General features: G+C 39.5%; 1 protein-coding gene across 6 annotated transcripts in view; it reads right to left on the minus strand.

Moving 5' to 3' along the window:
* The window catches only part of st3gal3 (ST3 beta-galactoside alpha-2,3-sialyltransferase 3), a 378,440-nt gene that overhangs the window by 117,531 nt on the left and 246,523 nt on the right, over positions 1 to 14,386 (minus strand). For 5 of the 6 annotated variants that reach the window (XM_033028810.1, XM_033028812.1, XM_033028811.1 and 2 more), the window contains 2 exons: positions 5,679 to 5,742; positions 637 to 732 (listed from right to left, as the gene is read on the minus strand). In XM_033028810.1, coding sequence (XP_032884701.1) covers positions 637 to 732; positions 5,679 to 5,742 — 160 coding nt within the window. Of the gene's footprint in view, positions 1 to 632; positions 733 to 5,678; positions 5,743 to 14,386 lie in introns of those variants that run through there. The other variant, XM_033028814.1, reaches the window with a different exon arrangement.

The raw sequence follows: 14,386 nt of genomic DNA on the forward strand, positions 1-14,386 counted from the left end.
TTGTGTCTCTGTGATGTCTTTTTTACCTGTTCTATACCGATTATATGTTTTTATTCCGATTACTATGTAAGGTGTCCTTGAGATGTCTGAAAGGCGCCCATTAAATAAAATGTATTATTATTATTAATGCTTCATGAATCATTGAAAGACTATTATTTTTTTTTAAGTGAAAATCGATTGAGATATCCCACAGCAAGCAAAAATCAAAAGACTGGAGAAATTCAACAGGCCAGATAGCATCTGTGAAATAGTCAGACAGTGTTTCGGGTCGGGTTGCCAAACAAAGTAAAAAAATTGAAGTGTAGACTGTAAGTGAACGTGAAAAACTTTCTCACTCGCTATCAACCCTACATCTTTGTAATTGCTGTTTTGCTCCTTTTACTCTGTGCTGCCATCCTTCTTCTCCCTGAAAGATTCAATGTCCTGTATTCTTGTTCTACTGATAAAATTATCATTCTTATCCGACTTGAATCTTACAACTTCCTCATTGCCCTGGCTTGCTTCTTACTGACCTTTATACCAGTTGATATCTAATGTCAAAACCATATATTTCAGGCGAGTTTTGAATGAATCTGATCTCACTACAAATATACACAAAATACAAAGAATGATCATACAGACTGAACCAGAACTTACCTTATGACAACATCATATTCATCAATTCTTGGGCCAAGAGATTTGTTAGCCACTATTCCTCCATTGCCCATGATGATGCAGCGTTTGCAGCTTAAACTAAAAGAGAAATATTTTATCATCAACAGATCCTGTAAATCACCAAGGTAAAATTAAATTTGAATATCACAATATAATTGGAAAAAAGTAGCTCTCATGTTCATCACACTTCGTCATTATAATAAGTGGTGAATGCATTTTGCCAAAGACTCTGCTTCCTCTGCCCTTTGAGAAGAGAGTTCCAAAGAGTCACGACCCTCAGAAAAGTAAAATTGCATTAATTTATAGCTAGTACGAAACAAATATATTAAAAAAAAACATTCTTCAAGGTAATTAATCTGGAATTTAAACCTGATCTCTTATATATTTCACCAGGCAACAGTTTGATCAACTCTTAATCATTCTCTAAAATGGTTCTAGTGTGAAAGCTTGGGGCAGAGGTGGGTAGGATGGGTGGTTAGCCGGGATCAGCAATTAAGATTAGATAAGAGATGCTAGTCTTGGCAGATAAATCCACATCCTCTAAATAAATATCACAAAAAGCCTACAATTTGACTTGCATGGATTATATTGTTCTTAATTTGAAAACATTACATGTTTGAAATCAATCTGAATGCACAATGGTGATGTAAAGAGGACTCAGCTGGTATATAATTTTTGAATGGATAGAAGCAGCTCCAAATATATTGAAAACATCCAAGCCAGGCAACCTCTTAATACGGAGAAACAAATACATTTAATGTGGGAGTTGAAACTGATCCGGAACACGCTGACAGCTAACTGAGGTGTCCGTAGAGAACTGATGGCCAGCTGCACGCTCAGCAGCACGTCCCAGACATCCGCATCTGCGCACAGCGCCACAGAATTTGGGATCCTGCTGGAGGTCAGAGATGCGCTCATCCAATTTCAAATCCCGGGGTGTGTTGCAAGTAGGCGAGCCGAAGGACTGGGTACATTTCCTATCTTACCTCCTAGCCATCGAGTGTAACTCCATTGAATGAGTTTAGTTTAGGGATACAGCCTGGAAACAGGCCCTTTAGTCCACTGAGTCTGCACCAACCAGCAATCACCCATACGCTGGTTTTATCCGACACACTGCGGACATTTTTTTCACGGAAGCCAATTAACCTACAAACCTGCATGCCTTTGGAATGCGGGAGGAAACCGGAGCACCCGGAGAAAACCCACCAGTCGCAGGGAGAACATACAAACTCCGTACAGACAGCACCAATAGTCAGGATCGAATCCAGGTCTCTGGCATTGTAAGGCAGCAACTCCACCGCTGCCTCACAGTGCCACCCCAGTCTTCATTTGAAAGGCAGCTTCAGAAAAATTGTGTGTCTACTTTTTCTTATTTGTGCATGATTATTAATTAATAGCAGTTTCTTGTGTTTTTAAACAAATTTGCTATTTAAATTTTTTTAGATATATATTTTTGACAGTGTTTGAGTATCGGTGGTCGTTAGACATTTGGACACAGTACAATGAAGCCAGAAGTCCTTTCGACCAGGGACTTGGTTCCTGCCACCTGCACTCTAATTTCCACCTGCCTGCGCTTTGTGTGAGGCCACTCAGACAACTGCTCGTGTGCTGGGAAACAAGCAGCCACAGGTGTAGTGTGGTAAACATTGACTGTGAGACATAGGGCATGATGTGGCCCTAACATTAATTCCCAAAAAGGTTACAAGGATTTGAAAGTTGGTGTTCATTCACTGGGTGACAGATAAACAAGCCAATCCATGAATAAGAGTCCTTTTTTTAGAAGCACAAAGAAATAAACTGATTACTGGAGTAACATTGGTTTGGCAAATATGGTAGGAAAGTAAAATTTATTACACTTAAAAACACCCAGGGAGTAAAAAGGAAATAAACACAAACCAACGTGGAATTATAAAAAGGTTGGGTTCCACAGGCTTATTAAAATCTTTGAGGATGTCCCATAGTTTCTGGATGAAGGGAAATGGGTAGATGTTTAACATCTTGACTTCAGAAAGTATTCAACATAGCTTTTTTTACACAAAACTACTGGCAAAAACAGAATCTCATGGGATCATGAAGGAAATTTGGAATTGGAATATTAACTGTCCAGATAATAGGAAACAGAGAAGAGTTATCAATGGCAATAATTCTAATTGAGCAGCTGTGACCAAAGTTCCCAAGGGATCTAACCTGAATTCCTGCTGCTCATATATTTATTAAAGCTCTCAGTGAAGGTATTGTGAATATAATATGACAGAAGCCATGATTTATATAAAATGTTTCTTTTAATTGTCAGAAATGTTTTTGTTTTAAAGAATGTGAGCTCAGACTTCCCAAGATGGTGACATTTTTAATTAATCATCTGGTAAATTACTATATATATTAAATCTCCTCAATAACTTTAAGACATTTCAAGAACGAGAGCTAAAAAGTTAGAACACGTGGTTGCTCGCAGCCTCAACAAATGCTGTTTATAAGTTTGTTATGATGTGGGGGATTTGATTCTACTAATCAAAATCATCTACAATTTATTAGAAGACGGATTTCAGTCATTGTACATTAGAAGGGCAGGTTGGCATAATCTCTATCATTTTGTTCCATGCAATGTTGACTGATAATATCTGCCTCGTATCCTGGAAAAATACTCATTTTGGACAAGTGGGAAATTTAATAACACCCACACCACTTGGCATGATTATTCGTCCAGATCTTATCAATTCTATTCTACCTAAAATATTATTTTCAAATTTTGTTATTATCTCTAGGAGAGATGAAAGTTCAGGAGAAGTTAAACATAGTATTACAACATTAAAAATTGCCAAAAAAAGCAGGAAGCCATGAGTATTGGGAGTATTTCGCAATTTAGCAAACCAGGGCCAAACATTGATGAGGAAGGGGAAAGAAAATATGAGAGTCAGCAAGTGTGAAGCATTAAAACAGAATGTAAGAATTTCCACAAACGTAAAAAGGAAGATGAAACGAGGGTTAATGTGTCTTTTATAGCTGAGGCAGGTGAATTTTTACTAGGGAATTATGGATTGGTAGTGAAATTAAACAAATATTTTCTATCTGCTTTTATCAAAGACACCAAAAAAACTGAATGCAAGATCATATGGACTAAGAGCTTGCAAAGGGCATGCATAAGTCATGTCCAGGCTAAATGAATGGAGGGCCATGACTTATGAAATATAGAAACATAGAAAATAGGTGCAGGAGGAGACCATTCGGCCCTTCGAGCCAACACCACCATTCATTGTGATCATGGCTGATCGTCCTCAATCAATAACCTGCCTTCTCCCCATATCCCTTGATTCCACTAGCCCCTAGAGCTCTATCTAACTCTCTCTTAAATCCATCCAGTGACTTGGCCTCCACTGCCCTCTGTGGCAGGGAATTCCACAAATATATGTAAGGTCATTTACATTGTAAAATAAATAGCAAGGCAGCAAACTTTTTAAATGTCGAGGACTTTGGTGTTCAGACTTGGGTGTCCTTGTGCATAAGTTATCGAAAGTTACCATGCAGGTTCGAGGAAGACACAACTGGGTGATGTACTCAAATTCTCTTGCAATAGGTGGAGAGGAGATGCCTAATTACCTCGAGGCAAAAGAGACTAGAGAAAGGAGCTCTTTTTGAAACTTCTTTCATCAGAGGGTAGTTAATCTGTGGAACTCATTGTCACAGAGGGCTGTGGAGGCCAAGTCAGTGGATATTTTTAAGGCAGAGATAGACAAATTCTTGATTAGAACAGGTCAAGGGTTATGGGGAGAATGTGAGAAAATGGGATTGGGAAGCAGAGATCAGCCATGATTGAATGGCAGAGTACACTCGATGGGCCGAATGGCCTAATTTTACTCCTAGAACGAAAACTACTGGAATCTAGCTCTTGGTACGCTGCCTTTCAGCAATCGGGACACTGAGTAGAGAAGTTGGGATTACCATTATGTATACTCCCAGTGTTTTCTTCACTTACACTATTCCAATGAGCTTAACAACATGGCAGGTAATAAGTGGGCAATCAGCAGGAGAGAGAAAGGAAAAGAAATGTCCAGGTCAAAAATAGATGTCTGTCATAAAAAGATAACTATCAATAAATAACAACCTGCAAGGTAAGATAATGTGACTGAAACAGTGAACTGCAATGGTGCAATCAAACTGCCATACGGTAGTCAGGCTGGAAGAATGGTTGCATTATAATTAATATACAATTGCAGGGGTAAGGAGAGGAGTTTGATGGGATTTAAGAAAGCAGATGACGATATTGATGACAATTTAAAACCTAATTCTCTGAACAGAGAGAGCCTCTACAGCTTTGCATGGATAGGGGTAAAGGATATACAGGTGAAAAATACAATGATTGTATCCTAAATAAATCATCACTTGAGGGGCACATTCAGTGGCTTATTTTATGAACATTACTGAACCACTTTGAGATATTTATCATTTCCCAATATACCACGAGGATAAAAGAATAATCCAGCCAGATGGCCCTTAGCCATTTATTACACCTTATCTTTACAGCAACTTTGAAATTGTAGATTTCAAACTTTATTAATCCACCAAAAAGAAAACACAAATCATCTCCGCATACCTCTCACAAACTTACACGGAGTTGTTCAGTTCTAATGTTGCAACACGGAAATTGCAGGTGTCATTTTGAAGAACCTTGAAGATCATGGGGAACAAACTTTTGACATCTTGGGAACTGTATCCAATGTTCAATGTCAAAACACATCTTAAAATGAAGCCTGGCTGACAACAGCTCATTTCAGAAGGCAATCGCTCAACATGCATGGATTTTATGTATACTTCTCAACTTGAGAGAAAAAACATGTATTGGGATTAACTTGACAGTACACAAAGTCAAAGTTCTAAAACAGTTAGAGATGGTTTAGCTACTTCTAACTAATAACAATTTGACAAAAATATAAAGCAGAATCAATTCAAACATCCAAAGCAGTATCGTGCTTGAAATAACATTTGCACTTTTCCTTTCTAATATTCTTATAATATTTCACTGTACCTACCTATCCAGGTGTGAAGTCAAGGTGAAGTGTTTTGTTATTCCCAGTATTTTTTGTATAACTGTTTCTGCAAGAAACAAAAACAACAGAAAAAAAATTTCAATAAGCAAGTGAGATACAAGATGTGGTCAAACTATTTACAAACTATTTCTTTCTTCTTCCAGCAACATATCTTTCGATTTCAGCTGAATCGACAAAAACTGGCAAATTGTATTTCACTCTTCATTCCCAGCATTGCTCAAGAAATTTTCTGGCAATGCACTGATGACTATGCAATGCTGGCGTCTCTCTTTACCATAAAACTATACAAGTCAATGTTGCACGTCAAGTCTAAAATTATAGCAGTAGCACAATTCGTTGTTTGAAGCAGAAAATGATTAAAATGCTCAGCATCTCAGGTAGCATCCAGGGTAAGAGAAAATAAAATGTAAATATTTCAGGTTAGCAGCCTTATCAGAAAGAGACGTTTTTAGAGAGAGTGGGCATTCTAGATGTCAGATTCCGGATATCCATAATTTGGGGATTTGTCCTGTGAATGAATTATCCCTCAAATATTTGATTGTCATTTTCAGAAGGCAAATTACTGCCATTCGTGTAGTTATATTCTGAGAAACCTCTGCTTCGGCAGTCCTGAGGATGACTTGCTTTCATTCCAATTTTATGCATTCTGAGATAGGGTCATTAAGCATGGAGCAGACCCTTCAGCCCAACTTGCCCATGCTGACCAACATGCCCCATGTTGTCCCACCTGCCCATATTTGGTCCATATGCCTCTAAACCTATCCTATACAAATGTATTTTACATGTTGTCATTCTACCTGCCTCAACGACCTTATCTGGTAGCTCGTTTCATATACCCACCACCTCTGTGTGAAAAACTTGCCCCTCAGGTTCTTAATTTTTTCTCCCCTCATCCTAAAAACATGCCCTCTAGTTCTTGATTCCCCTACTCCAGGTAAAAACTCTGTGCATTCACCCTGTCTTGTCCCGTCATGATTTATAAACCTCTATAAGATCACGCCACAACCTCCTGCACACCAAGAATATAGTCCGAACCTGCCCAACCTCTTCCTATAGCTCAAGTCCTTAGGTCCTGGCAACACCCTGTTAATCTTCCCTGCACCCTTTCCAGCTTAGCAGCATCCTGCCTATTGCAGGGTGGCCAAAACTGAACACAATACTCCAAATGCGGCCTCACTAATGTCTTGTACAGCTGTAACATAACAATCCAACTTCTATACTAAAAACCCTGACTGATGAAGCCGATGTATTGAAAGACCTCTTGACCACCCTATCGCCATTTTCAAGGAACTATGAATCTGCACTCCTCGAACTCCTCGTACAACACGCCCAGGGCCCTGCCATTCACTGTGAAGGTTCTGCCTTGGTTTGACTTTCCAAAATGCAGCACTTGCTCAACTGATCAAGATCTTACTGTCATTTCTGATGGAAATTGAGGAATTACACTGTCCCATACAATGCTGGGGATGTCAGATTGGGAGATGATGCTACACTACAACTACAGTGGGTTTAAGGTGAAATAATTTAATGTGCATTCATAATTTATTTATAAGAGTATTGTCTTTGACTGTGAAGGTGAAAAATATAGCAAGTATAAAAGTAGTACAACTATAGTAAATATAAAAATGAGGACATTTCCAACAGTGCATTAGATGTATACTTCCTTGTGTTCTCTTCACTAAGATATTTAAGGTTATGCCTTTGGATCACATGAACTCACAAGCCTGCATGCCCCAGACATTCAGTAACATTTTCAGCACAAGTCCCTGGCAATCGTTCAACTAACATGCTCCATAGGTTTTATGCTTAGATTTATCTTATACATTGTGCTTTATTTTAGAATTTGTTCCCTTATTTGTGCTTATGATGTTCGCCAAGTGAAACTAAATAAGGGGAAGAATAGCTGTATAGTGAGCTTAGTGCTTTTCTTTCCAGATATTTCAAATTGCAATGATCATGCACGTCTACCTCTATGATATTGTTTATCTCAGTCCATCTACACCCTTATAAAACCCGAATACCCGTCCATCCTTCCACCTTCTCCTCCATTCTTTGTGAATTGTATATCCCCTGTTGTTCAGAATGTATCTCTTGACTTATGCCTCAGTCAAGTTGTATTGGTTCGAGTCACTTCTCTATCTCAAAACTCACAAAGTGGTGTTGCGATTAAAAAGAAAATGTCTCAAATATAACAACCTTGTACCCAGCTCATGATTTTGCATAAGCGATATATTTATGTGATTATTATCTGAAGTTGCAAATGAACAAAGTAAACTGAAATTTCCAGTCTCCCATTAGGCTTGTTCAAGAGTCACGTCAGGCCCTAACTAATAATTTATGAAGCACTTTAACAGTAGAAATGATGTATGAAAGTCTTAACTTTTTCTATGACCTGTTGCTATTGGAAGGTAACATTGTTAGGCTGGATTAATGTATTAACGTTCATTCTTTACAAGAATTTAATTCAGCTGAAGGAGAACTATCGATTAGTCACCTCTAAAAAGCAATCTGTCACCTCTTTTTGATACGCCTTTGACTTGAAATGTTAATTCTGCTTCTCTTTCCACAGATGCTGCTTAACTTGATGAGTGTTTCCAAACAACAAATAATACAGCTGTTATTATTTTAGATTTGATATGCAACATTGGCTTGCATAGTTTAATGGCAATGAGAACATAATTAAAAATAAGAAGTAAAAAATGTAAATTTAGGATTTCATAAGGCAACAGATTTTTCTCAGTATCCAAATTTTTCTCCTTATCTCTGCCAAAAAGTGGTTTTGTGTAAAAAATATATGAAATTTGTTTAAGAAAAGTGACTTCTTAAAGCGGCGCCCTCCAGCATCATATCTGCATGACTATTATTTAAGTACAAGAAATGAGTATCAGTACACAACAGCATTGTAGGAGGCATTAAAAGCAAAATCCCCTTTTTATCAGGCACTTACAAGAGAACAAAATCAACAACTGGACCGTGCTAAATCTTCAGACCTGAGATCTTCTTCCGCTTCACAGCTCAGCTGAATTACTCTCTTAAAATGAAGATTGAGCTTTAAAATAATAAATCGAACAACACAATGTTACCTTCAATCGATGGTAGAAAATGTTAAGACTTTCACTCATGATTTCTGCCATTAAAGTGCATCATAAATTATTAGTCAGGCGCTGATGTGACATGAGCGAATCTAATGGAGGACTGGAGATCTGAATGGTTGTTAAGTTCCTTCACACAATAAAAATCAAATAAAAGTATCATTGCTGCAAAACAATGAGTTGTACACACTGTTGCTATATTGGGGTCTATTTTCTTTCTAAGTCCAATGTTAAGGAATGATTTTTTTGGGGTGGGAGTTATGAGCGCTCAGAGAACCAGAGCACCTAGTGAAAATCCACGTGGTTACAGGGAGAATATGCAAACTCCTTACAGTCAGTCCCGAACCTGGGTCTCTGGTGCTCTACTGATGTGCCACCCAGATGTAAAGAAAATAGATACCATTCAAACAATTCAGAAGATAATTGATTATTCAAAAGAAGCAAATTTTAAATGAAGGGATAGAGGTTGAGAAAAATTCTGAAAGCAGAAAGTGAGTAATGATGGCAGAAAATCTAATTCTGTGCTGAACTAGGTTTAGAGTTTAAACAAGACGATATTTATATTACAAAAGCAGTTTTCCTGTTTCTAAGCTATTTGTGATACAATATAAGCTTATCCTGACTGATATTTATCAAGAATCAACATCAAGATAGAATGTCTTTGTGCTTCCTCCGCTTTTTCACCTTAAAAAAAAAGGATTTTATAATTCTACCCACCCCCATTGCTAAATAGGCCCGCATAAAGATATGTAACCTTACAAAACCTATTTCTTATCTGATAAGCCAACAGCCATAAAAGAATATAATAATGTGGTGATGTTTGCACAATTGAGCTGCATTTTAGACATATTTGCTTCAAATGAATTGCAGATTCCTCCCTTTTTCTGACCCCTGAAATAGTAGAGTATTAGATTCTGTCAACAGATCCTCTCAAGATTTGACTATTTGTCTGCACTTAGACTTAAAGAAAATAAGACAAAAACAACTAAAAGGTAGTCATCAAATGCTCAACTCTTTACATTCCACAATATGGAAGGAATCTATCATTCAAACATTATTTTATATTTTTGTACTTTTTCAACAGGAAAGAAAAGCAACCACTATGAAGAAAAGTAAAGTAAATAAAATTTAAAAAAGTCAATGGATGCCAACATTCCCAAGCTTCCCAGTGTCCTTGGATATATCTGATTAGGCCCGGAAGCTTCATCTACCTTTATACAACTTAAGACGTCCAACAATTCCTTGACTGTATGTAATATAGACTGTCCTCAAACCATCTCCATTAACTTTTTTAAGTTCCCTGATCTTCATATCTTTCTCCGCATAAAAACAGAGGAGAAATATTCATAGATAACCATGCGCATCTCCTGCGGCTCCACATAGATCACCACTTTAGACTCCAAGGGGGGCCCATTCCCTCTCTAGTTGCCTGTTTTCTCTTAACATATTTAGAAATTCTCTTCAGATTTTCCTTAATCTTATCTGCCAATTATCCCCTTTTGCCTTCCTGATTTCCTTCTTTGGTATGTTTCTCAATCCCCCAAATCCATTAGGGATACACTTGGTCCCTGCTGCCTATACCTGACTCATGCCTTTTCTTTTTCCTGACCAGAGCCTTAATTTCACTCGTCATTCAGGGTTTCTTGGTTTCTTACTCCGACTGCCTGGCCCATCACTCTGACAGGAACATGCATGCCCTGAACTCTTTTAAAAGCATCCCACTTTCCAGACTTCCTTTTGCTTACAAACAACCATTGCAAGATCCTGTCTAATAGCAACAAAGCTGGCCTTGTCCCAATTTACAACTTTAACTCAACAACCAGCCCTGTTCTTATCCATAACTATTTAGAAGTAATACAACTGTGGTCACTGGTCCCACAGGGCTCACACACTTATACATGTCACTTACCCTGCCTAATTCCTTAAAAGTAGATGAAGCTTTGCCCTCTCCCTTGGAGGGCCCTCTACATATTGTCTAAGGAAACTTTCATAGTTGACAAACTCCACCCCATCCAATCCCTTGGCACATTGGCAGTCACAGCCTTTATTGAAAAGTTAAATCCCCATTATAACAACCCTATTAGTCTTTCACCTCTCTGCAATCTCCCGGCATATTTGTTCATCCAATTACCGTTGACTGTTTGGAGGTCTATAATACAATCCCAACAATACGATCATCCCCTTTTGATTTCTCAACCCCACCCATGTAGCCTTACTGCAACGATATCATTGCAGACAACTGCTGTGATATTCTCCTTAATTGATAAAGCAACCCCCATCCTTTTTTATCCCTCTACCTCTATCTCGCCTGTATCACTGAAATATTAAGATGCTAGCCCTGTCCCTCCCTCAGCCAGGTTTTTGGTAACAGCTGTAATATTCCAACGTATGGTCCTATTCACGTCCTGAGTTCATCCACGTTACCTGTCAGGCCACTAGCCTTGAAATAAATGCAATTTATTTCACATTCCCTGCCAAGCTCCTGCCTCTGCTGTCTTGGACTCCTTTACGGACTTTCAGCTTCCCACGTATCTCACATTCAATGCCCTTTCCCTTGTAGGGTCCTCTACATATTGCCTAAGGAAAGTTTCACACTTGACAAACTCCACCCCATCTAATCCCTTGACACATTGGCAGTCACAGCCTTTATTATGAAGGTTATAATCCCTACTACAACAAAGCTATTAGTCTTGCAGCTGTCTGCAATCTCCTGGCATATTTGTTAATGCATTGGATCGCATGCCCCTGCCAATCTAGTTTAAATCCTCTTGAGTAGCACTAGAAAACCTGATGCCAGGATATTGGTCCCCCTCCATTCAGGTCCTACCCGTCCCTCTTGTACAGTTCACCTCTGCCCCAGCAGAGATCCCAACAATCCAAAAATTGTAATCCCTGCCTTCTGCACCAACTCTTCAGCCACGCAATTATCTGTCTTACCTTCTTATTCCTACCTTCACTAGCACGTGGCACTGGGAGAAATCAAGAAATAATTCCCCTTGAGATCCAGTTTTTTAAAAATGTTTTGCCTATCTCCCTGTACTCACTCTGAAGGACTCATCCTTTTTCCTACCGATGTCATTTGTGCCACTGTGCATAACAACTTCTGGCTGTTCACCTTCCCCCTCCCCCTTATAACAGTCACGATGATCATCCACAATCTCCTTCTCAGATCAACTAGAAAGGGACAATCAATGTCTTGCCAATGTCGAAAAGAAATTCCAACAATTGTTTCATAACATTATGATGGTGCAGATATTCAAGTTAACTTATCGTAAATTGACACAGACAACGACATACCACTAAGATGGTGGCGCTGCCTTAGCAGCTGCGGCTCGCCTGCAGTCCGTTTGTTTTTTCTTTTTTTTGTTGTTCTTTTGTCCTGTTTTAGTTAATTTTTGGTTTATTAGGTTGTGTATGTGTGTGGGTGGGGGGGAGAAACATGTTTTTGGTCTCTTCCTTCAGGGGGATGCGACTTCACTTGTCGTATCCCATGTCTCCGTCTCTCCGCCGAGGCCTAATAGCGGAGCTGGGGCAGCGTTCCAGCGGCAGCGGCGACCCGACCTCGGAGCTGTGGCATTCCGGCGGCAGCGGCACCCTGACCTCGGAGCTGTGGTGTTCCGGCGGCAGCGGCGGTCCGACATCGTCGGGAGCTCGCAGGTTACAGGTTGGTGACCTGTTTTTCCGGAGCGCCTGCAACACCAGCTTCGTCCGCTGGACTGGAGGGCGGCAGCTTCGACCGCCCCGGGCCTCGGAGTTTGAACCGGCTCGTTCGCGGTGCTTGGATTCAGCCGCAGGACTCACTTACTTACCATCGCCCGGCGGGGTCACAACATCCGAAGCCTGGATCACCTCGGCGCAGAGGGAGAATAAGGAGGGAAGAGACTAAGACTTTTGCCTTCCATCACAGTGAGGAGGTGCCTAGCGAACTCACTGTGGTGGATGTTAATTTGTATCTATTTTGTGTTTTTGTCATTTTTATTATATGTATGACTGCAAGGCAACAACATTTTGTTCAGACCGAAAGGTCTGAATGACAATAAAGGCTACTTTGACTTTATACATACAGACCAACTGGCATTAATTTGCAGAATTTAAGATATTGACATTATTAACACTGATTTAAAATCCAGTTACCTTAGAGTTAACTAAAGCTACAGTATGTGGAGACGGAAAAAAAATTACGAGTGATGACAGCTGTGATACAAAGATACAGTAGCAGTCCGAAAATTGGCTTAGACAACTGTCTGAGTTATTTAGCACAGAGAAAGCAATCCTTCACACTGACGGAGACGTTAGCAATAAATTAAGAGGCCAATCCTGCTACTCCATTAAGACAATCTAAATTTATTATTTATCAAGTAATAATTTGGTTGTCATAAAAATGCAACACATTCCCTAGCTATTAAGGAATTAGAAATAATACAAAGATGGCAGTTTGCCAGAAAAATATATACTAACAAAATCTATGGGCCTATATGTCCATTTAAAACACAAGGTGGTTATTATGCAGTTGCCATATATACAACTGTTGAAAGAAAGTTCCAGTATTTCACAATAAGTGCACGCATTGTATCCTTAACTGAGGTTCTATACAAGTCAGGTCAACATTCCTCAGATCAAGAATAATCATGCTGCAAGCCCCAAATTGACCATGACTGTAAAAAGAGAAGGATTGTCAAAAAGATCAACCCCTCCATAAATGTCTTCTTCAGTCCCCTGAGATCAAGGATGACTTGCTTCCACTCTGGTTTTGTAGGTTCTGAGATAACTAATGAAGCCAGTGTGGGAACCACAGACTTATCCAGGGATTGGGAAGGAAATAACTGACGGGCAGAGGTATGGGAGTTGGTGAGGTGGTGTGCACTGGCTGCCTCTAATGTAGGGTTTCCATGTGCTCTTGATGCATGATCTCAAGGTTCTCATCATCATCTCAAACATTTCTTCACCAATTGGAGCAGTTATGGGCCAAGGATTCTTTGGAGTCAGAGAGAATGTTGCATTTTTTTCCTTGAGGCATTTCTTTTCCTTCATAATCTTATCCTACAAGAGTATCTGTTTTGGGAATCTAGTGTTGGGCAAGCAAACAACTTGGCCTCCTAAAACAATCTATCTTGTGTAATTCAGGCAATAGTGCAGGGATGTTAGTCTGGGAGAGGACACTGGCATTGGGTTGTTTAACCTCTCAGTGAAGCTGGAAACTTTTGCAGAGTCAGCACTGGGGGAAATTTAGCAAAATATTGAAATACCAGCCATAAGCAGTCCAGATCTGTACAAAGGAGGGCAGGGATAGTTGCTGCCCATCTGACACCGGGTTTTGTGCCAGGTCTGAGATTTTGTTCTTTAAATACATTTTCTTTCAGTGAGCAAAGGCTGTTCTGGAGCATTGAAATCAGTGGTGAATTCCATCACCAATGCCTGCCCTCATCCAGAGAAGGCCCCTGAGATGTAGGAAGTGCTCCACAATTTACTAGGTCTTGCCGTGAATCTTTGTCTGAAACAGCATGGTGTAACAGAGACAGATTGGTAGAAGACATTTATCTTAGAATTGTTGAGTGTAAAGCCCATCCTCTTGTCCGCTTAAGTGAAAATGTCAACGAG

Source organism: Amblyraja radiata, chromosome 10, assembly GCF_010909765.2.
Source record: "Amblyraja radiata isolate CabotCenter1 chromosome 10, sAmbRad1.1.pri, whole genome shotgun sequence".
Lineage (NCBI taxonomy): Eukaryota > Metazoa > Chordata > Chondrichthyes > Rajiformes > Rajidae > Amblyraja > Amblyraja radiata.